Source organism: Microcaecilia unicolor, chromosome 6 (genome assembly GCF_901765095.1).
Source record: "Microcaecilia unicolor chromosome 6, aMicUni1.1, whole genome shotgun sequence".
NCBI classification, from domain to species: domain Eukaryota; kingdom Metazoa; phylum Chordata; class Amphibia; order Gymnophiona; family Siphonopidae; genus Microcaecilia; species Microcaecilia unicolor.
The window spans coordinates 105,206,503-105,231,627 of record NC_044036.1 but is presented as its reverse complement, the minus strand read 5'-3'; the positions used below and the strand labels follow the sequence as shown (position 1 = coordinate 105,231,627).

The 25,125-nt window shown below is 43.7% G+C and overlaps 1 protein-coding gene across 1 annotated transcript in view; it reads right to left on the bottom strand.

Moving 5' to 3' along the window:
• Nucleotides 1-25,125, bottom strand: part of VAV3 (vav guanine nucleotide exchange factor 3) — a 594,162-nt gene that overhangs the window by 247,151 nt on the left and 321,886 nt on the right. Inside the window, 2 exon segments of the mRNA XM_030206250.1 lie at nt 17,105-17,127; nt 20,476-20,576. Of these exon segments, the coding sequence (XP_030062110.1) occupies nt 17,105-17,127; nt 20,476-20,576 (124 nt within the window).

The window sequence follows — 25,125 nt, the reverse complement described above, 5'->3', positions numbered from 1 at the left end:
GTCACTTAAGGGGGATTTTCACAAATGGAACTCAAAAATCGACACTAAGCAGTATTCTATAAAGAGTGCTCCAAGATGAGCACCTTTTATAGAATAGCACTTAGAGACGATTTTCGTGCCCAAAGTTGAGCGCCAACTAGTAGTTATGCCAACTGCCGGCACTCAATTTATACAATGCATACACAGTCCCAGGCATCAAATATTTTCAATAGTATGTGCTTATGAGCAGGGTCATAGCCAGACTTCAGCGGGAGGGGAGTCCAGAGCCCGAGGTGAGGGGGCACATTTCAGCCCCCCACCGGCGCCGCCAAGCCCCCCCCCCCCCCCCCACCACCACCAACAACAACTTTGACCTGTGCAAGACGTCAGACTCAGAAACAGAACGAAGGAAGAAGAGGACCTCAGCTGGCGGGGTTTGGGGTCCCCCACCAGGAAAGGTAGGTGACAGCGAGGGCGGGATGGCGACGGAAGGGGGCGGTTGAAAGGGTTGTCGGCAGGGGGGCCCAGGCCCCTGTGGCCCCACGTAGCTACACCACTGCTTATGAGTGAGTACTAAACATTCTTTTTTAGGGGATCATCAGAATGTCCTGCATCAAACGTTGCTGAGTTCAGCTTCATAAAGCAGCGAAGCGCAAATCCTCATAGATCCACTGTTTTTTTTCTTTAACCTCTTTCAAAGGAAGCTGCTGCCAGTTAAGTAACAATTATATTAAAAAGATTTATAAAACAGAAAATGTTTGAACACTATTTAGGTGAAATTGAGTTTAAAGAAAAAAATTGTGAATCTATGAGGATTTGCGCTTCACTGCTTTATGAAGCTCAACTCAGCAGCATTTGATGCAGGACATTCTGATGATCCCCTAAAAAAGAATGTTTAGTACTCACTCATAAGCACATACTATTGAAAATATTTGGTGCCTGGGATTGTGTATAGATTGAGTCACACTTTTGTCCCTGCACATATAAAGTTAAGTATGTCCACTCTACTGGGTACTCAATTCATAGAATTTAATAGTCCATAAATGGCACTATTCTATAATAAAACTGTGCACAAATTTTTGGAATGCTCCTGATCTGCTCATGCCCCTCCCTGTTCACACCACCCGTTGAGTTACACGCTATGAAGTTACAGAATAGTGCAAAAGCAGGTGCGAGTGCAAATCCAAATTAGTGCCAATTAAGTACCATGATTGATTCTTAAGGGCCATTAATTCATACTTGATAGCTCAATAACTAATTTGGTTGAGTACACATCTTGGATCTGTGCCTAAATTTCAGCACCAATCTTTTGGCACCATATATAGACTCTGGGGTTTAGGGTGAAATTCTATAAACGGCGCTAAAGGTTAGGCACCAAAAATCTGAGCACTAAGGGGTCCTTTCACTAAGCTGTGGTAAAAGGGGGCCTACGCTAGAATCAGAAGTGTGCTGAGGCCCCATTTTACCGCAGCAGGTAATAGGCTGGCCATTTTGGTGGGGAACCTGTGCCGCCACCCATTGAGATGGCGGTAAGGGCTCCTGCGCTAACCCGGTGGTAACTGAGCTGCGATTACCACCAGTTAAGTTCCAACACTACAAAAAACTAAAATATTACTAGTGTCAGAAATGGAGCGCGGGGAGTAGAAACTACCGCAGCTCCTGTAGTAGCCCGGGGTAGTTCTGGATCGGCATGTGGCAAGCCCGTTGCCACGTGCCAACCCTTTAATAAAAGGGCCCCTAAGCTAGCATTACCAAAAGCCTTGAAAACTACAAACGACCACCTAAACTTCTGGAAAACACTAAAAACTAACCTGTTTAAAAAGGCATACCCTACCGATCCAACATAAATGCCTGATCTCTGCAACACAACAAAACTAAAGAACGTAATGGACATAACACAACTCTTCCACTGCACGATTCCCTAGTGTGGCTGTGCCACATGAACTTTATCTTACCACAACATCACTTTGTATTTGTTTACACCGGAGTCTATAACGCCTCTCCGGTACTATGTAAGCCACATTGAGCCTACAATTAGGTGGGAAAATGTGGGATATAAATGTAACAAATAAATAAATTCTATAAAAGCAAATTTGCACACCAAATCCGGTATAGAATACTAGCATAAGATGGCAATGATGTATCTGAATTTGAGCATGAACACTTATACCTGCTCTACAGCAGGTGTGAAAGCTTGCACTTAAATGGAGCAACTGACAGTATTCTGTAAGTTGCTTGCATCACTTGGCGACATGCCCATGGCCTGCCCATGCCTCTCCCACATGAATGCCCTCCCTTGCAGTTATGCGCCAGAACACCTAAGCTTCCAGTTACAGAATAGCACCTAGGTGCACTTACTCACATAACTGCCATTTCACCCTCCATTTTGATATATAATTGCCAATGTAGCATGAAAGTTATTCACTAAATTGTTATCTAACCTTTGGCACACTATACAGAATGAGGGGATTGACTCTCAGTAGCCTCAGGTACAGATTGCAAGCCCTCCAGGGAGAGGGAAATACCTAGTGTACATAACTCACCTTGAGGTACTATTGAAAAATAAATACAATCAATTTATGTCATGGTCTATGTACTGAAACATAGTTTATGTGTGTGTCAATAATCCCAAGTTTACAATGGATGCAACCTTTATAAATACTACTACTAGACATTCTGGGGGGATGGTCAATAACCTGAGCATTCAGCTGAGCTAATGGAATTCAAATGGAAAACATGCATGGATGGGTCTGTGCTCAATTCAGTAGGAGGCTGATATAGGACACTCACTGCACATTTTTCATAGATTGTGGCCTACGAAGCTAAAAATGCTCAAACCGCCCAGAAACGTGCAAAGACCAATATCTTATATTTTGTGATTAAAATTAGCAAAAACGGGGCTTATCCTCTTTAGTAAACATTCTCATGTGTGAAATTTTATGCAAATTCATTATTAATGAGCTGATGTAATGCAAAAGCATGTAAAACAGGTCATTATTTATAAAATTTTAAAAGACAGGCACGCAGAGTTTTGGGGAAAAAATAGATAATCATACCTGCCTGGCTCCACAGCTAATTTTCACTTGCAATTTTTATTTATTTTATTTATTTATTAGGATTTATTAACTAGCTTTATGAAGAGACTCACCCAAGGCAGTGCATAGCAGGTACAGTTTAGCATAAAACTTACAATTTTGTTAATTTTTCTATGGCACTCATCTGCAACTGTAGAAACGCTGCATGCAAAGCAGCAATTAACCCATAGAAATTATAGTGGGTTAGCACGTTGGCCTCCAAGTTTAGATAACCTATATTTCTCAGTGTTCCTGTTGTAGAAGTGTAACTTACACAATGAAATTTTAAAAATTCACACATCATTTCAAGAATATAATGAGCTAGGCTTTGTTGCATTCTACCACATTAGAGCATGTTAACATGCATTACCCCAGGGGCGCCCCTCTTACCCAAAGAGGTGTATTTTCAAAGCGCTTAAGGGCCTTTTATTAAAGGGTCAGCGTGGAGTAACAGGCTTGCCACATGCCAATCTGGAACGCAGGGGCATAGCCAGACAGCAGATTTTGGGTGGGCCTAGTCAAAAAGTGGGTGGGCACCAAGTGTTCTCCCCCCCCCCCTCCCCCACCAATGTGATGAGGCCAATATCAGCAACTTAGGAAGCTTAGACTGCTGAAGTGGAGAGCAGTGTTTTCAGCACCATCAGGGGGGAAGTCTTCAGCTGGCAGAGCTTGGGATCCCCACTAGCTAGCACTAAATATGTGCTGCTGTTGGGTGGGCTTGAGCCCTAAGTGGATGAACCCTGGCCCACCCAGGCTCACCTGTGGCTATGCCACTGCTGGAACTACTACAGGAGCCCGGTACTACAAAGCCATTTCCGGTGCTATGAAAATTTCAGTTTTTGTATCACTAGGTTAGCACATGAGCCCTTACTGCCACCTCAATGGGTGGTGATAAGTGCTCCTCCCACCCCAAAATGGCTGCATGGCAAGTAGTTCATTTACCGCATGGCCATTTCTTTTCCAGCAAAAAAAGACAGCCTTTTACCCACTGCGTTAAAAGGGGTCCTCAGCACGTATCAAAAATGCGTGCTGACGCTAGCGCAGGCCTCCTTTTACCACAGCTTCGTAAAAGAATCCCTTAGACTTACAAAGTTAAATAGAGGAGTACTTTCAAAGCACTTAAATTTACAAAGTTACATAGAGGAGCATTTTCGATATGACGTCTAAGTCCGACATGGGACGTTTTGCAAAAAACGTCCAAAATCCGAATAGGAAAGAAGGTCATTTTGAAAAAAAGAAAAATGTCTATCTTTTGTTTTCAAAAATACTGTTCCGAACAACGTTTTGTGACTTGGACGTTTTGTTTTTTGGTGCATTTTTGGATTAAAAAAACATCCAAGTGCAAAACACACAAAATCAAGACAATGGGATGTAGGACGAGCCAACATTTTTAGTAGACTGGTCCCCCTGACATCCCAGGACAGCAATAGGACACCCTAAGGGGCACTGCAGTGCACTTCATAAACTACTCCCAGGTACACATCTCACCATTGCTCCCTTACCTTGTGTGCTGAGCCCCCCACAACCCACTACCCCCAACTGTACACCACCACCATAACCCTTACAGGTGAAGGGGGCACCTATATGTGGGTACAGTGGGTTTCTGGTGAGTTTTGGAGGGCTCACAGTTTCCTCCACAAGTGTAACAGGTAGGGGGAGGTAGGAGTCTGGGTCCACCTGTCTGCAGTACACTGTATCCAACACTAGACTACTCCAGGGACCTGCATGCTGTTCTAATGGACCTGAATATAACATCTGAGGCTGGCATAGAGGTTGGTAAGTAATGTTTTTCATCACATTTTTTGGGGGTGGGAGGAAATTACTGGGGGAATAAGGGGAGGTCATTCCTGATTCCCTCCAGTGGTCATCTGGTTATTTAGGGCACCTTTTTCTGCCTTATTCGTAATAAAAACAGGTCTAGTTTAAAATGTCTAAGTTTTAGTGTTGAATGGTTTTCTTTTGTTCCATTATGGCTGAAAAACATCTAAGTCTTAGGAAAGCCCAAGTTCCACACTGAACACGCCCCTGGCACTCCCCCTTGAGATTTGGACGTACTTCTGGCGGACTTCAGAGAAAAACGTCTAAAAATATGTTTTGAAAATACTGATTTGGACATTTATGTGAGAAAAACGTTCAAATGCAGACTTATGCCACTTTTTGGATGTTTTTCTCTTTTGAAAATGAGCCCGATAGTAACCTATGGAACTCTGTAAGTCTAAGTGCTTTGAAAATGAGCCCCAAAGTGGCCTATTTACTAGTAATGCCAATGCACTAATGTAGCTTAGAAAACTCAGCCCAAAATGTTTGGGTTGCTATATAGCATGTTCATGGTCAGAAATTTAGATAAGGAGTCCAGCCAAAAAGTATAATTACATCTTGCTCAAATAAGGTGTGATGTAGTTTTTCTTTTTTTGTGGGGGGGGGGGGGGGGGGAGGTAGTCAAAACAGGTATGCAAAGGCATCTTTGAATATTGATTCTCACTTGATTTTGAATTAACAAACTTCTTTCCATGAAACTGCACTGCAGAAGTTTCCTAGTTTAGAATTTAAGTATAATTGTGTGGAAGGACTGTGTGTGCTGTTTTATTACTTGCAAAAGGCAATTTTCCAAATTCTTTTCTAAGAATGCCCAAAACACTGAGGGCCTGATATTCAGAATGGTTTAACAGGCAAGGAGAGGCTTTTGCCTGTTTACACCCTGCTGAGCAAGATGGCTGCTGATATTCAACAGCATTTAACCTGTTAGTGCTCCTGAATATGTCCCATAACCGGCTACCCCTAAACAAATAGGTTAGGGCCGGGCCGAGGGCAGAGTTTGAGCAGGGCAATTTTCAGTCTACTAACCAAAAAATGAGCTGTTCTAACTTTCTGCGCTGAGTTAACAGGGCACCAGTCTGAATATTGACCAGTGCCTGGTTAACTTCCTGGTCAGCAGACATATCTGGATATTCAATGCCAGGAAACCGTGCTTGCCTCAGCACTGAGGGGGTCTTTTAAAAAGCAGCAGTAAGCGGTCTTTGCCTTCCCATTTCCTCTTCTTCCAGCAAAAGGATAAAAGTGATTCTGACACTGACTACACTGAGTCACTGCTATGGAGATGTGAATGAATACATTGAAGCTCTTGGAGTGTGGTGATGACTAGACTTAATTACATTAGCTCATCCTTGCCCCTAAAAATACCTGTAACCTTAGCCAATGAGAATTGGCTTTTAAAAAGTAATGCCTATGAGCAAACTACAGGCCTGTCTTTTTGATTTTGGTGATGGAATAAAAGGAAAAAGCACTTGGGAGAGCTACAATGTTGAACGTAATAAACAATGGAAACTGGGCAGGAGGTGAAGGAAAAACAATCACAATTTTAAATGTTGATTTCAAATAGAAAAAAATGTGTATTAAAAATTTTCATTAAAAAAATTTGAACAGTGACAATTTATTCATTTGGCACAAAAGCAGTCACATCTCCACTGAATAAAATGAACTGTAGGATATTAAGTAGAGGAGTAAACACGAGGATGTGTGAAAATGAATTGCTTTTTCTGTACTGTCAAGCATTTGTTCTGTAGGTCTTCACACATTTCATTCTTTAATTAGAAGGCACATCAGTGCCATCCTTCTACACAATATATTATGAGGCGTATTTTCAAAGCATACAGACTTTCAAAGTTACATGGAGGGGCATAATCGAACGGGGCCGGCCATCTTTCGTTTTGATAATACGGTCGGAGCCGGCCAAATCTCAACATTTGGGCCGGACTTAGAGATGGCCGGCGTTAGAGATCGCCGCCATTGGTTTCCGCCGAAAATGGAAACTAATGGCGACCATCTCAAACCCAGCCAAATCCAAGGCATTTGGTCATGGGAGGAGCCAGCATTCATAGTGCACTGGTCCCCCTCACATGCCAGGACACCAACCGGGCACCCTAGGGGGTACTGCAGTGGACTTCACAAATTGCTCCCAGGTGCACAGCTTCCTTACCTTGGGTGCTGAGCCCCCCAAAACCCACTACCCACAACTGTACAACACTACCATAGCCCTTATGGGTGAAGGGGGGCACCTACATGTGGGTACAGTGGATTTTGGGTAGGCTTTGGAGGGCTCCCATTTACCACCACAAGTAGGGGGGATGGGCCTGGGTCCGCCTGCCTGAAGTGCACTGCAGTACCCACTAAAAACTGCTCCAGGGACCTGCATAGTGCTGTGATAGTGCTGGGTATGACATTTGAGGCTGGCATAGAGGATGGCACAAAAATGTTTATAATGTTTTTTTTTGGGTGGGAGGGGGTTGATGACCACTGGGGGAGTAAGGGGAGGTGATCCTCAATTCCCTCCGGTGGTCATCTGCTCAGTTGGGGCACCTTTTTGAGGCTTGGTCTTAAAAATTGATGGACCAAGTAAAGCCGGCCAAGTGCTCGTCAGAGCCAGCCTTCTTTTTTCCATTATCGTCCGAAGCCGGCCATCTCTTATCATGCCCCTGTCCCGCCTTCAGTACCCTGCCGACACGCCCTCTTGAACTTTGGCCGGCCCTGCGACGGAAAGCAGTTGAAGCCGACCAAAATCGGCTTTCGATTATACCGATTTGGCCGGGTTTAGGAGATGGCCGGCCATCTCCCGATTTGTGTCGGAAGATGGCCGGCCTTCTCCTTCGAAAATAAGCAGGATAGTAACCTATGGAACTTTGTAAGTCTAAGAGCCCTGTTTACTAAGCTGCACTGTAGACGTGTTATCATTTTTAGCACGTGGTAAAAATTAACGCACGCTAATACTAGAGACACCCATAGGAATATATGGGTGAATCTAGAGTTAGCGAGCGCTAAATTTTAGCATGTGCTAAAACCGCTGGCACGCCTTAGTAATGAAGGCCCTAACTGCTTTGAAAATGAGCCGCTATTTATAGTCTCCTATTATTTTCTACATAAATGGGAAAAAAAGCAAACATACTTGAAATCTTCCACCACTGATTATCAATCTTTGACCTGAAAAACTGACTAGTGAGACACTTTGGAAAATCACAAATACCTGGTGTAAAAATATCTATACTTCAAACAAGTGATTCTGTCTTTGTTTTAAGTCAAAACATCACCAATATTTGTACTACAAGTTCCTGTTTTGCTACCAGTATAGTGCAGACTTATTTTTCTACAAACTAATGAGCTCAGTGAGAATTTTTTTTTTTTTTTTTTTGCAAAATCAGCATTTTTATTCATACTTTCAAATATGAGGATAATTGTTTAAATCATTTGAGTGCAATGCAGTGCTTTATCCAGAGAAATAGACTTTTCTAAAAGGAGCTGCTGAATAGACACAATAAGATATGTAGGCACAGTCCCAAAAATTCTGTAATGGTCACCTAAGCAAAAGTTAGACACACAGTTTTGGACAGAGATCAAAGATACATGTATAAAGTAAGTGATTAAATTGTTGATAATTAATAATTGGCATTAACAAATGCTAATTGTCACTAATTACTGGTTACACATCTATCTGCTCTGCGCCCCTATTCTACAACCTGCATGTTTAATTCACCTCGCATGCAACTCCAGAGAGGGCATGGCCAAGGGAGGGGTATAGGTGGGGCATGAGCATTACATAAGTACATAAGTACTGCCGTACTGGGACAGACCAAAGGACCATCAAGCCCAGCATCCTGTTTCACAAGTGGCCAATCCAGGTCACAAATACCTGACAAGATCCCAAAAAAGTACTAAACATTTTATACTGCTAATGCCCCAACTTGACATTTCGTTCTTTAGATTGTAAGCTCCTTTGAGCAGGGACCGACCTTCTTTGTTTAATTTGTACAGTGCTGCGTAACCCTAGTAGCGCTCTAGAAATGTTAAGTAGTAATACTAGTAGTAATCCCAGAAATAATGGATTTTCCCCAAGTCCAATTTAATAATGGTCTATGGACATTTCCTTTAGGAAGCTGTCCAAACCTTTTTTAAACTCTGCTAAGTTAACCGCCTTTACCACATTCTCCGGCAATGAATTCCACTAGGCACTAGTTATAGAATACTTCCATTTCTGCACCAGACAGTAGTCAGATGAAAGCATTTACACCAGCCTCTGGCAGGCGTAAATGCTCGCACCTAAAATTAGGTGCAAAAATTAAGCGGCACTGCCTTTATAGAATTTGTGCTTAACACACGCTTTCCTGGCACTTAAATGTGGGCACCTATGCATTAAATAAAATTCCAACCAGCCTAAAAGTACACGCATTCACACAATAGTGTCTGGTTTCCTGGTAGGCAGAAGAGAGGGTCAAAGCACACACAGCGATGAGAAAACAAAAAAGCACCAAGGGCTGTTCAAGCTTGGGTCAGTCAAGAGTACATGACTGGTAAGCCCAACATGGGCAGTGTTTCAGCATAATGCCTGCATCAGGGGATCAGTGGGAGAGATCTATATATCTGAGATAATACCATATAAAAAGCTTGTAGTTCCTACAATCAGCAAGCCAAGGCTGGTTCAAAATATATCACTGGAAAAATGCCAATTTCACAACGCCAGTTTGTGATGACGCACATTTGTGCTGTTGTGAGTTGATGATTCCTGAGAGAGATTTTTTGGTGATCTTAAACAATGGCAGGAGGACTCCAGAAGCAGGCACAGAGGTGTGCCATAATGCCATAAAGGCTGTTGCGGCTCAATATTGTCCCGTATGTGTGGGCGTCGTCAAGTGGTAACCAGCTAAGAACTTGGCAACAGCTGCATGATTTAAAAGCTAACTGCTTGTTTTCTGAGCACTTTTCGGATTATTGTGCCTTATACTTAAGTATGGAAGCATTAAAAGTTTTATAAAAACAAGACTACAAGAAGACAAAAACTATGTGGAAAACCTAGAAGAATAAATAATTGTGGAGTGTGAGACAAGGTTGGGGCTTGGAATGGATGTCCCATAAGAAACCTAGGGGTTCTTTTACTAAGGCGTGCTGAAAATGGCTTGCGGTAGTGTAGGCGCGGGTTTTGGGCGTGCAGCGATCCATTTTTAGCGCGCCTGTAAAAAGGGACTTTTTTTAACCAAAAATGGACGGGCGGCAAAATCGAAACTGCCACGCATCCATTTTGGGTCTCAGACCTTACCACCAGCCATTGACCTAGCGATAAAGAATCCTGGAGGTAATGACCTACACGTGTCAAATGCCACTTGGCGCTAGTCTGTTACGCACGTATCAGATGCACGCCAAAAATGAAATTATCACAAGAGCTACGCGGTAGTCGGGTGGTAACTCCATTCTGGCGCACGTTGGGCGCACGTAGACGCTTACGTAGCTTAGTAAAAGGGCCCCTAATAACCTGTTTAAAGTCCACGATGTTGTGGTACTCTTCTGTGATTTAGAGACATTTTCTTTTGGCAAAGAGAAGTGGTTTGTGCCTTCATGAGTTAGAGTGTGCATTTTGTCCAATGTGTGTCAATGACTTCCACCCCACCAGCCTGCCTTCAGTCTATTAATTGGGCATATGCTCAAAGAGGTGGGCACTTCCAAATGCATCCTCTTCATCTATTGAGAAATGTTTTGTCTTTCAATCATGTGACTCTTCCCGATCCCCCCTCCCCACATCCACTTCCCTGTTTCTGTCGGATAGAAGAAAAAAGGCCAGAATGATGATGAGGGCCACACTAGAGATCTACAGGGGCCGCTTTTGGCCCCTGGGCTTTGCACTGAAGAACACTGCTTTAGGGAGACATCTTATAATAGGCCATTTTGTAAACTACCAGCTGGTGTAATAGTATGTACCACGACAAGATGACATGTAATTTGCCCATGGGCATGTACAGAGGTGGAGTTTGGGTGAGCACAGGTGGTGTTTGCACGTACAGTGGGGGAAATAAGTATTTGATCCCTTGCTGATTTTGTAAGTTTGCCCACTGACAAAGACATGAGCAGCCCATAATTGAAGGGTAGGTTATTGGTAACAGTGAGAGATAGCACATCACAAATTAAATCCGGAAAATCACATTGTGGAAAGTATATGAATTTATTTGCATTCTGCAGAGGGAAATAAGTATTTAATCCCTCTGGCAAACAAGACCTAATACTTGGTGGCAAAACCCTTGTTGGCAAGCACAGCGGTCAGACGTCTTCTGTAGTTGATGATGAGGTTTGCACACATGTCAGGAGGAATTTTGGTCCACTCCTCTTTGCAGATCATCTCTAAATCATTAAGAGTTCTGGGCTGTCGCTTGGCAACTCGCAGCTTCAGCTCCCTCCATAAGTTTTCAATGGGATTAAGGTCTGGTGACTGGCTAGGCCACTCCATGACCCTAATGTGCTTCTTCCTGAGCCACTCCTTTGTTGCCTTGGCTGTATGTTTGGGGTCATTGTCGTGCTGGAAGACCCAGCCACGACCCATTTTTAAGGCCCTGGCGGAGGGAAGGAGGTTGTCACTCAGAATTGTACGGTACATGGCCCCATCCATTCTCCCATTGATGCGGTGAAGTAGTCCTGTGCCCTTAGCAGAGAAACACCCCCAAAACATAACATTTCCACCTCCATGCTTGACAGTGGGGACGGTGTTCTTTGGGTCATAGGCAGCATTTCTCTTCCTCCAAACACGGCGAGTTGAGTTCATGCCAAAGAGCTCAATTTTTGTCTCATCTGACCACAGCACCTTCTCCCAATCACTCTCGGCATCATCCAGGTGTTCACTGGCAAACTTCAGACGGGCCGTCACATGTGCCTTCCGGAGCAGGGGGACCTTGCGGGCACTGCAGGATTGCAATCCGTTATGTCGTAATGTGTTACCAATGGTTTTCGTGGTGACAGTGGTCCCAGCTGCCTTGAGATCATTGACAAGTTCCCCCCTTATAGTTGTAGGCTGATTTCTAACCTTCCTCATGATCAAGGATACCCCACGAGGTGAGATTTTGCGTGGAGCCCCAGATCTTTGTCGATTGACAGTCATTTTGTACTTCTTCCATTTTCTTACTATGGCACCAACAGTTGTCTCCTTCTCGCCCAGCGTCTTACTGATGGTTTTGTAGCCCATTCCAGCCTTGTGCAGGTGTATGATCTTGTCCCTGACATCCTTAGACAGCTCCTTGCTCTTGGCCATTTTGTAGAGGTTAGAGTCTGACTGATTCACTGAGTCTGTGGACAGGTGTCTTTCATACAGGTGACCATTGCCGACAGCTGTCTGTCATGCAGGTAACGAGTTGATTTGGAGCATCTACCTGGTCTGTAGGGGCCAGATCTCTTACTGGTTGGTGGGGGATCAAATACTTATTTCCCTCTGCAGAATGCAAATAAATTCATATACTTTCCACAATGTGATTTTCCGGATTTAATTTGTGATGTGCTATCTCTCACTGTTACCAATAACCTATCCTTCAATTATGGGCTGCTCATGTCTTTGTCAGTGGGCAAACTTACAAAATCAGCAAGGGATCAAATACTTATTTCCCCCACTGTATATACATAGATTATAAAATACCTTAATCAATGTGCACACGTACATACAATATGCATATTCGTTTACACCAACCCATGAGTAGATGTAACTGATCACACCTGCATTCAAGGCACATCCTCCGCTACATACACTAGTATTTTATCAAAAGAAAAAGAAGCACCTACTTTCCATTTTAAAATAGCACCTATAGATGTGCATACCCATGGTGCACTGTTATTAAATTACCCTCCACATATGTTGACTTTACCAAGCTGAAGAACAATGTGTCTGGTACACTTGGAAAACGGTTATGCACTCAATTTTGAAAATACTGGTAGGCACGTAGGCCCAAAAATGAACTCAGAAAAGTTATGCAACAAGTAAATGTATGTGCATAAAAATTCCCTGTAGTAGATTTCAGAGCAGATGTATAGACATCATTTTGAAAATTCCATGGGGAAAAGGATGCAGGGAACTCTGTATGCATTTGTGCAATTATAAAATAACTCCTATGAATTCATACTTTTTAATATACAGACCTAAATACAGGTGAATGAGGTAGTTTTATCCTAGGTTCAGAGTTGGCTTACTCATTAAGCAAACTAGGCAGTTGCCTAGAGTGGCACATTCCAGTGGGGTGAAAAAGATCAGCTGCAGTAAAAGCAAAGCAATAGGTACAGCCATACAAACTCAAAGAACTAATAGCAAATGCTATTACCCACAGGGAGGATGGTCACTTTGAAATAGTTGATATAGAGGGGAATAATCGAATGGCGCCGGCGAAATAGATTGCCAGCGATCTATTTTGGCGGCGCCACAAACAGCTTGCCGAACCGTATTATCGAAAAAGATGGCTGGCCATCTTTTCTTTCGATAATACGGTTTGGCCCGGTCAAATGCCAGAGTTCGCCAGGTTTGAGATGGCCGGTTTTCTTTTTCAGTGATAATGGAAAAAAATGCCGGCGATCTCAAACCCGGCAAAATCCAAGGCATTTGGTCGTGGGAGGAGCCAGCATTTGTAGTGCACTGGTACCCCTCACATGCCAGGATACCAACTGGGCACCCTAGGGGCCACTTCTAAAAATTTTTTACAAATATACAAATACCTCCCAGGTGCATAGCTCCCTTACCTTGGGTGCTGAGCCCCCCAAATCCCCCCTAAAACCCACTCCCCACAACTCTACACCACTACCATAGACCTTATGGGTGAAGGGGGGCACCTACATGTGGGTACAGTGGGTTTTGGGGGGGTTTGGAGGGCTCAACACTTACCACCACAAGTGTAACAGGTAGGGGGGATGGGCCTGGGTCCACCTGCCTGAAGTCCACTGCAACCAACAAAAACTGTTCCATGGACCTGCATACTACTGTCAGGGAGCTGGGTATGACATTTAAGGCTGGCATACAGGTTGGCAAAAAAGGTTTTTATTTTTATATTTTTTAGTGTGGGAGGGGGTTGGTGACCACTGAGGGAATACGGAGAGGTCATCCCCCATTCCCTCCGGTGGTCATCTGGTCAGTTGGGGAACCTTTTTGAGGCTTGGTCGTGAAAATAAAAGGACAAAGTAAACCCGGCGAAATACTCATTAACGCCGCTTTCTTTTCCATTATCCGTGAAAGCCGGACATCTGGTAGCCACGCCCATGTCCCGCCTTCGCTACGCCACTGACACGCCCCCTTGAACTTTCACTGACTCGGTGACGGGAAAGCGGCGATGGTGTCAAAAAAGCAGCTTTCGATTATACCGATTTCGCCGCTTTTGAGAGATCGCCGGCCATTTCCCGATTTATGTCACTTTCGAAAATAAGCCCGATAGTTTGACTTTTAGAAATTATCCTTGTGTGTCTATTTATATATATCTATATCTGTCTCTCTATCTACACAAATACACACACATTTTATATTTAATGATATTTAAAAGTATAAGGCCAAGAACTAGGAGGGGATATGTTCAGATGATCAAGATTGTTAAGTTACATTTTTAAATTCTCGGGAAGAGAAGGTGCTATGGGCCTGAAAATTAATTGGGGGGGAGGGGGCAGCACACATGGCTGAAGTCTCGCCTAGGGTGCCCCACATCCCTGTACCAGCCCTGCCTCAGTTTGTACACAGGAAAGGTTAACTTTATATCTGACTTCCAAACCCTTGTGGCAGGTATGTGCATAAGTTAACCCAGTTTTTAAAAGGAAAGTATGTACATTCATTCACTTAGTGCCTCTTTTACCAAATCGCGCTAGCGATTCCTGGCACAGCAATGCCGACAAAGCCCATTCACTTTAAGAACATAAGAATAGCCATACTGGGTCAGACCAATGGTCCATATAGCCCAGTATCCTGCTTCCAACAGTGCCTAATCCAGGTCACAAGTACCTGACAGATTCCCAAATAGTAGCAACATTCCATGCTACCAATGCAAGCAGTGACTTCCCCCATGTCTGTCTCAATAGCAGACTATGGACTTTTCCTCCAGGAATTTGTCCAAATCTTTTTTAAGCCCAGATACGTTAACCGCTATTACGACATCCTCTGGCAGCGACTTCCAGAGCTTAACTATTCATTGAGTGAAAAAAATATTTCCTACTATTCGTTTTAAAAGTATTTCCATGTAATTTCATTGAGTGTCTACTATTCTTTGTACTTTTTGCAAGAGTAAAAAATCAATTCACTTTTACCTGTTCTATACCAGTCAGGATTTTATAGACCTCTATCATATCCCCCCCTCAGCCATCTCTTTTCCATAGGCACATTTCCATCTATGTAATGAACATAACGCTCCCAGTTTACTTTGGATGCCTATGCAAACCTTTCCTCCTCTGCCCTTGGAACCTGCCACTCAAGATGTATGCACTGAACACTGGGGAAATTCTGTACAGGTTGCCTGAAGTTAGGCACTAGGATGCTGCACACTAACCCCTAGATTCTATATAGCGCGCCTAGACATCTGCGCCGAAATCCAGGCATATTCTTAACAACGCATGTAACTTAATTGGCTTAACAAGTTAATTAGCATTGATACCTGCACTTAACAAGCAATAATGAGCACTAATTGACAGTAATTAGAATTTACACACACAACTCACTAAGCATATGCTGTAATGCAATGCACCTAATTTCTAACGTGTGCAGGCAAAAAAGGACATGGTTATGGGCGGGGAAATGGGAGTTTCGTAGGCATTCCAAAATTTACACTGTTATATAATATGGCCCTCTGCGCCTAAATCTACGTGCCGGGATTTATGCCACATTTTCATTGGTGTAAATGGTGGCACATAGTTTAGGCACTGAGATAGTGACTAAGTGTATTCTATATACATGGTCAAATTATGCGCACAACTTGGTATTTAATCAATTAGCAGCACTGATTGGCTTTAATTAGAACTAACGCGCACAACTTTCTAGGCATATTCTATAACACAGTGCACTTAAGTTCTAATGCATGCAGTCAACAAGAGGGCATGGCCATGGACTCAGAATGGGCAGGTTGTGGGCATTTTAAAAAAACTGCGCGCACTATTGTAGAATACATCTGGTTTTAGGCGGCCTAAATAGGTGCGCCTAAATTTTAGTCACAGGAACAGCACGTGAGCGTATTCTATAAATTACGCATAACTTTAGGCATAGTTTATAGAATCATACTAACTGTGTAGTTTTTCGGTGCCAATTTTTAAGGCGCCATATATAGAATTCCCCTATAAGTTTATACAATAAATGCAAATTAGTGCCAACTTCCACCGATTAACAATGGAGTGCATAATTTATCAATTAAGTTATGCATATAGCTTGCCAGTATTCTATAACCTACATGTTCAAGTTTGCATGCTAAGCATGGAAATGCGCATGCAAGATTATAGAATTAGAGCAATACTGTACAGTAACTTAAAAGAAGCCATTTCTGCACATAAACCTGTGGTTTATGCACGTAAATTTGTTAAATTTGTATCCCACATTTTCCCACCAATTTGCAGGCTCAATGTGGCTTACATTATACCATAATGGCGATCGCCAATTTAAAAAATGTTTTTTTAATTACCACTTTAGTACAACAATCAAATTCATTTTAATACTCAAGGAAAACAGCAGCTAAGAGGAATGAAGCACCTTTTATGATAATTGATAAGTACTTTGTCGCCTATTATATGTCTGTTCTCTTGGAAACACATGTAGTCCCTGTTTAAGGATTTTGATAACCTCCAATAAAATCTTTGGTCAGTGAGTGGCTCTTGGTAATGAATTACTGCAAAGCTCGGGCAGCTACCATTGTGCACTCTAGGAAGATCCTAGGTGCATGATTACAGCTATTTACAGGTTACCACTAGGCTACTGCTGTAGAATTTAAAAAGGGAGGATTTTCTCCTTAGCTAGAAAGAGATTGCTCAGTAGCTCTATTTCTCCCAGGACCTTTAACAGATGGTTTGAATCTCCATTTTAACTTCCTCCCCAAAACACAAATTATTGCAGCCCTGCACTGGGAAGGAAAAAAGGAAAGGAAATTCACAGCTGTCTCCTGGTGAGACATGACCAGCTTGCAATGTGTCCTTTTCTACAGGTAGAGGTTACCTGCTGCTGAAGAATACATGGAAAAAAATGGGTTGTAGCAGACCAGGCTGGAAAGATTTCTTCATAGTAAATGCTAGACAAAAGTAGAAAATGCAATTCTCACCTCAAGGTTCAGAGTCCCAGAATCTGAAAGAAAATTAGAAACTGGCATGATGAAGGTTTCCAAATAGATTTATTGGACAGTATGTACAGACCCTGCTCTGCTGCGTGACAGAACGCTACTATGACTTTGTTTCCCTAACTAATACCTGTAACCAGTTTAAATAGCCTTGGGGCTGGGCCAGTTGCTGTTTTGCAAAGGGTGTTCTCATGCCCTGTTGGCGCTTGTCAGGCAACTGAATCACAGCTAAAATGGCTTGCTATAGTGGTCACAATGATTGAATAAATACAGGTAACAGCACCATAAAACTTTTAACTATCAGCTTTTGTATTTCAAAAATGCTTTTAACACTAAATGTAAAAGTTTTCAAAAGTTTAGAAAGCATTTAAAAGAATAAATAAAGAAGGTCCCAGGCGGTATAAGTTACTTAAAGCTTCATTCTCTCTCAAACAAGCTCCCGAGTCCAGGACTACATTGCCATCTGCTCTTTCCTTATCTAGAGAGCAGACTTTGACTGTGGATTTTGCATGACCTATGCCCAAGTGAACCTGTTCGCTTTTCAGTATAGGACACAACAAGAGAAGCTTAGTTATTCTTCCTCATAGCATTCTTTATGGGAGTTTGTTTTGTACATTTGTTTTTGTCTCCTTTTATTGTTTTTTTCCTTTTATCCAGAAACATCTCCATTTTTTTACTTGGATTAACAGGATACAGCACGCTCGTCTGCTCCAAGACAATGCACATACACTAACTTTCCCAAATCAGTTTAATCTGTATTGTATTGCTTCTTTGTATTCCTCCCACAACCCACCACCAATTGTTACAACTTTTGTACATTTTAGAAAACTTGATACAGGCAATGTTATTAACAGAAGCAGAGCAGTAATAGACTTAATTTTCTTATCTCCTCTCACCTCCTACTAGCACCATTTAATAATCTACACAGGAGCTGTCAGGATGTTAAGAAGATCCTCTTGCTGCCAGCAGGAGGTAGTAGAAACAACGCAGGGGAGGTTCAGGGTGGGCTGGGATCAGATATTTTTAACTGAAGGAAGCAAACTTGGAGTAAGATTGGAGGAGGGTGGGGTCAAAATTAGAATAGTGGCTGCTGGGGAGGGGGGGCAATCAAGACTGTTTCAAGCCGGAAATGCACCCTGTGTTTAAAAAAAACCCTAGCGCTCCAGCCCCACCTACTTCATCACAGTCAAGCAGTGGAGGCAATGGACAAGGTGCAATCCCTCATGCCTTGTACCCTGTCCAGCCACATTTCACTATGGTTCTGGGCAAGGGATCAGAATTAAGGTGAAGGTGAAAGACAAAATTTCATTTATTTACTCCTAACCAATGTTAAGGTCCTCACAAGGGTATTATTGATTGGTCCCAGATCTTAAATGCATATAAAAAGTGAGTTGAAGATCAAAAACCTTTAGGATTATTGGCCCAGAATTATGGAATAAATTACCAACTGAGTTGAGATTGGAACCCAATTTGTTTGGTGTTCAGAAAGAAATTGAACATTATAGTCATTTTGATTATAATATGATAATTCTGTTGAATTATGTTTCTTAGTTGACTTTTTACCTTGTTGCAATCTTTTATTTATTTTTTTTTTAAGTGTAAACCATTTTGAAAGAAATTTTATCAGGAAAATGGTATAGCAAACTCAATAAATAAGTTCTGGAGAGATGTGTGCAGTACACACAAGCAGGAACGTAGCCAGACCTCGAGGTGGGAGGGGACTAGAGCCTAAAGTGAGAGGGCACATTTTGGTCTGCCTCCCCACCACCCTCCCCCCTCCACTGCCGTTTTGCCGCTCCCACCCACCACCACCCCCCTCCAGATGAAGCACTGCTACATGCTCAGTTTCACTAACAAGCTATGCCAGATGTGAGGGGAAGAGACAGCAGGGCATGAAATGCGGCGGGTGCTGGAGTCCAGCGATGGAAAAATGCTTCAGCTGGAGGGGGCTGAGGACTCCCTCCAGCCAAACCAGGGGCACAGATCCAGTTTGGGGGGGCCCAGGCCCCTGTGGCCCCCCGTAGCTATGTCATTGCACACAAGCTTAGCACGTCACTATCTTACTAGACTGATACTTACTTAATATTTTACCATGCTAAAAAATGTACTGACATTAGTGCTCAAGGGATAGTGGTGTCCTGAGCCAACTTGCATTGGTGGCACCCCCCCCCCAATCGCATCGCTCCCAGCGACCCCTCCCTCCTCCTCCTCTCCCCCTCATGTTCAGCATCTCTCACCCTATCTTGGGCCGGCATCTCTCCCCCCCAGTGCAGTCTTTCTTTCCACCTCCTCTGTCCCCCTCTCCCTCACCTCTCTCGTTCTCCCATGGTCCTGTAAAGTTTATATTGGTCACTGGCAGCAGCAGCGTGACAGGCTGCTTTCGGCCAGCCCCTGGATCTTCCCTCTGCTGCATTCTGCCCACAGGAAACTGCATCAGAGGAGGCAGGACATGACAGATGGAATCCCAGGGGCTGACCGAAGACAGTTTGTCATGTTGCTGCTACGACCGACGTAAACTTTACAGGACTGCGGGGAAGAGACCGGATTGGGGGGGGGGGGGGGCGCGAACGCCTTAAACCTGTAGACCAGACAAGGTCAGAGGCTGGTGATTTGGCACTTTATGTCGCCAGCCCTGGCCAGAGCCTCATCTGATCCAATGGTTAAGCCGGCCCTGTTATGCACACATTTCTTAGTATATGTTTAGTATACAACCTCACTGCTTTCCTACAGAACATATCATGTAATATACACATACAAAAACTTCATGTGTTTTGAAATTCTTAGAAAATGAAGATTAATTTGGGAAAAGTAGCTAAAAGTTCCCTTGAAATTATGAATAACCCCATAAAGTATGTAAGAGTTTTTCAAATGTCTGGAGATATCCTCCCTAGAGTTTAAATATTTAAATCAAACCTGCAGGAGAAACTTTACCTGAAGCACTGTCAACCTGCACTGGGCATGCTGATGCAAGCTTAACTCATAGAATAAGCCTACGCATGATTCATGCCTCTGGAAATTGGCACAATATGCTGAATAATACATTTACAAATGAACTGGAAAATTGAGAACCTCGGCCACCTTAGAGGCAGCGTGCAGTACAAATCTGTAAAAATGGTCACGTAGAAGTTTAAGAATATCCCCTATTGGCTATTTCGCTTCTCTTTTTTCTTTAATTTAGCCAAATGAAAGTCACTATGAATATTAAATACAATACTAATTGTGCTAATAAATGGTAGTCTTAAAATCATGTATATGCTGCATAAACACACATTAAGGTTAAATTAAACCTTAATTATATCTACTGCAATTTATGGCCTCATTAAACCGGTACTAAACTTACAATAAAAATGACTTACCTCCTGAATTAATTCTTCCACAATTGTCTGATCTTCCTAAACATTCCTTGTGTGCTCCGGTTCCACATTTAGAACATAAATACCCTTGATAAAAGGTTCCTCTACAAAACAGAATTAAGACTTGTACATTAAGTGCCCTGTTTACTAAGGTGCACTAGCGTTTTTAGTGCGTGCATAAATGCTAGAGACACCCTTATATTCCTATGGGTGTCTCTAGCGTTAGCGCATGCTAAAAATGCTAGCGTGCCTATAGCGAAGTTTAGTAAACAGGGCTCTAACTCATCATGTTGAATTCATTGACACTCTTTTTCAAAAATGTTAAGACATACGAACATAGGGTCTGCACAACTAAAATTTATTTCCTCCACATTTTTTATCATGCAAGTACTTTTTTCCCCCCTTGGTCCAACATATGCTTGAGCCATCATGGAGGACAATGCATAGTAATTTTGCATGGAAAGATTGAGTTACCATTCTAGTGGCCCATATACAGGACTATAAGTTTCAAAGTTCACAAGAATTATTTTCGGGAATTAATTCCCCAAAGGCATCACCAGGTTATGCTTGTTGCAGATTTTGGTATCATAGACAGAAGAAAATCTGCTGAACTGTGCTACCTGGTACTGACTACTTGGTATGTAAGTAGTTTGAATTTGTTGTGACTAAAAGTCCTAAGTCCCCAAATCATGCTGTTTTATGATATACCCAGGGGGAACCTAAACTTCCTTGCTTGTTGACATAAGACATTGCAACTTGATTGTCCATCTGAAGCAGTACAGATTGATCATGAAAAAGATGGCCGCACATGCAGAGGAGATAATAGATTACTCTCAGTTCCAAATGATGGATGTGGAGCAAATATTCAGTTTTTGACCAGTATCCTTACATGAGATGAGAGATGAAGTGTGCCTAGGGCCGTACTAAGCGTTGTGCGAGCGGTGTGGCTGCACAATTGACAAGGGAGATGAGGGAACCAAAGTTGTTCCCTGTCTATTGTCTTCTCTTCTTGACTGCACCACAGAGGGGAGGCAGAGGCACCAGGGGACTGTTGGGGACATGTCGCACAGGGTCCAATTCTGGCTTGGTTTGCTGCTCGGAGTGGCCCCCAGATGACTAGGGCCACATTAAGCATCTATGTTGCCCAGGAAAAACTTTTGTGGATGGTCCCCCAGGCCCCATGCCCAAGCCTTCCCTCCACACATTCCAGCGTCTTTTCCTCTCACCCCCTCACCACCCCTAGTCCAGCAGTGCAGCTTACCTCTCTCCTAGCCAAGCCACTTCCTGGGGGAAAAAAGGGAGCATAAAGATGCCAAGCTGCCAACAGTCCACGCTGCCAATGACTCTGCCATCCCTGCTCCTTCTGACAAGATTTTCTGTTTCTGAGAGGCGGGACCAGCAGAGCCATCTGCAGAATGGACTGACAATGGCTCCTCGCCATTTTCCCAGGGAAGTAGCTGGACAGGGGAAGAGAGGGAAGGAAGATGCTGGATTGGAGTGGGCCCTGTGCATAGGACTTCTTTTACTTATGGAACCTTGTTAAGTTGGAACTGGAGCAGCTACCCCTTTTGTCCATAGATAAAAGCAGACCTGAAACTGACATTGGAACTACTACTACTAATACTATTTATCATTTCTATAGTGCTACAAGGCGTACGCAGCGCTGCATAAACATAGAAGAAAGACAGTCCCTGCTCAAAGAGCTTACAATCTAATAGACAAAAAATAAAGTAAGCAAATCAAATCAATTAATGTGCACAGGAAGGAGGAGAGGAGGGTAGGTGGAGGTGAGTGGTTACAAGTGGTTGCGAGTCAAAAGCAATGTTAAAGAGGTGGGCTTTCAGTCTAGATTTAAAGGTGGCCAAGGATGGGGCAAGACGTAGGGGCTCAGGAAGTTTATTCCAGACGGAGGGTGCAGCGAGACAGAAGGCGCGAAGTCTGGAGTTGGCAGTAGTAGAGAAGGGAACAGATAAGAAGGATTTGGAAGCAACTGTCATTAGAATATAACAATAATCCAGTGGTGCAAATGGGATTAGGACATTGGAAGCAACTGTCATTAGAATATAACAATAATCCAGTGGTGCAATATGGGATGCCTTTCATCAGGTTGAACTTGGATGTCTCCACTATAACATGCTCTAAAAAAAAAGCTGATGGATGAGTCTGGGTAGACAGAGGACACTTTCAGGCTTATTTTCGAAAGAGAAGAGACGCCCATCTTTCGATACAATCAGAAGATGGGCATCCTTTCCCAGGGGTCGCCCAAATCGGCATCCGATTTGGGCGTCCCCAAATGCTTTCCGTCGCGGGACAACCAAAGTTCCCGGGGGGCGTGTCAGAGGCGTAGACAGGGTGGGACTTGGGTGTGCCTAACACATGGGCGTCCTCGACCCATAATCAAAAAAGAAGCGCTGTCCCTGATGAGCACTTGGACGACTTACTTTGGTCCTTTTTTTTTGTTACGACCAAGCCATGAAAAGGTGCCCGAACTGACCAGATGACCACTGAAGGGAATTGGGGATGACCTCCCCTTACTCCCCCAGTGGTCACCAATCCCCTCCCACCCTCAAAAAAATTTTTTCAAAATATCTTTTGCCAGCCTCTATGCCAGCCTCAAATGCCATACTCAGGTCCATCGCAGCAGTATGCAGGTCCCTGGAGCAGTTTTAGTGGGTGCAGTGCACTTCAGACAGGCGGACCCAGGCCCATCCTCCCTCACCTGTTTGTCATGCCCCTACCTCAATGCAAGTGGTGTCCTCGGGCTGCGCAGGGTCCTGTCGACACGCACACTTGACTGGCATTGCCTGAGCCATGAGTGTGTAGTCCTCTCTGGGTTTGTTCAGAGAGCGGTGGTTGCAGGCTCCTTAATTGCTTTGCTTCCATGCACCTGTTTCTGCTCTCTCTCTCTCTCTCTCTCCTCTCTCTCTCTCTCTCTCTCTCATCTCTCTCTCTCTCTCTGCCTGGCTTCCAGCTCCTTGATTGCTTTGCTTCCACCCACCTGGGTCTGCTCTACCTCTGCCTGGCTTCCCTTGCTTCTCTCCTATTGTTCCTCCTTCCCCCTGCTCTTATCCTAAGGCTGTGCCCCTTCTCCCTGCTGATGTCAGACGCCAGCACTTTATCAGCTCAGCTCTCCATGCTTCGGCTTCTACTTGGTAGGTGTTTTCTAACTCTGTAGTCTGCTTCTTATCTACTGGTCCCTCGTTGCTGACTTTGTCTGTACTTGGATTACTCTCTTGCCTGCCGTCTGCCTACTGACTGCCGCTTGTACCTGGATTACTCTCTTAACCTGCTGCCTGCCTGGCCGATACGTTCATCACCCCGCTTCCAGCTCCGTCCCGTAAGTCCTATAGGCCACCCGCACCTAGGGGCTCAACCTCTGGGGAACAGCAGTCAGCGCAGGTGAAACCCGGAGTTGTCCAGCTGCCAAGCAGAACCTGGTCTGAGTTCCAGGCTCAGCAGCGCTCTACTTGGTACAAGAACTCAGAAGTCTGACACTGTTACACTTGTGGTGGTAAATGTGAGCCCTCCAAAACCCACCAGAAACCCACTGTACCCACATCTAGGGGCCCCCCTTCACCCATAAGGGCTATGGTAGTGGTGTACAGTTGTGGGTAGTGGGTTTGGGGGGGTGTGGGGCTCAGCACACACGATAAGGGAGCTATGCACCTGGAAGCAATTTCTGAAGTCCACTGCAGTGCCCCCTAGGATGCCCAGTTAGTGTCCTGGCATGTCAGGGGGACCAGTGCACTACGAATGCTGGCTCCTCTCATGACCAAAGGGCTTCTTGCATTTGGTCGTTTCTGAGATGGGCATCCTCAGTTTCCATTATCGCCGAAAATCAGAAACGACCAAGTCTAAGGACGACCATCTCTAAGGTCGACCTAAATTTCCAGATTTGGGCGTCCACGACCATATTATCGAAACGAAAGATGGACGTCCATCTTGTTTCAATAATACGGGTTTCCCCACCCCTTCGCTGGGACGTCCTGCGAGGACGTCCTCAGGAAAACTTGGGTGCCCCTTTTGATTATGCCCCTCCACATGGTCTTTATCTGCCTACATTTTCTATGTTTCAGCACATAGTTAAGCTGCCAGATGATCTGACAAAAGCAACTTTGCTGGGTTTAAAAAAGATTTAGACAAATTCCTGGAGGTAAAGTCCATAAATTATTATTAAGGTAGAGCCAGGGAAAGCCACTGTTTATATTTGTGGGTAGGCAGTAGCAATGCTGCTACTTTTTGGGATGCTAACATATACTTGTGACCTGGCTTGGTCACTGTTAGAAGCAGGATACTGGGCTAAATAAGCCTTTGATCAGACCCAGTATGTCTTATGTCTAAAGGTTAGTAGAGATTAGTAGTTGGTATGAATGGGTAGACCGGATAGGCCATATGGTGTTTATCAGCCATCATTTTCTGTTTCTGAGTTATAAGTGTAGAATATCTTGTGTAGATCAGCAAATCAAACTCCTAATTTAATGCATTTTATACAAAAAAGAACATGGAAAACATACAGAGGAATGAAGACGTCCACAATATATGTGTGTGTATGATGTGCATGTTTATTGTAAGGGGAAGGAATTTTGCGTTTAGCTCACACTTTTTCAGTGTACCATGGGGTGCATTTTTACAGCACTTAGACTTACAAAGTTA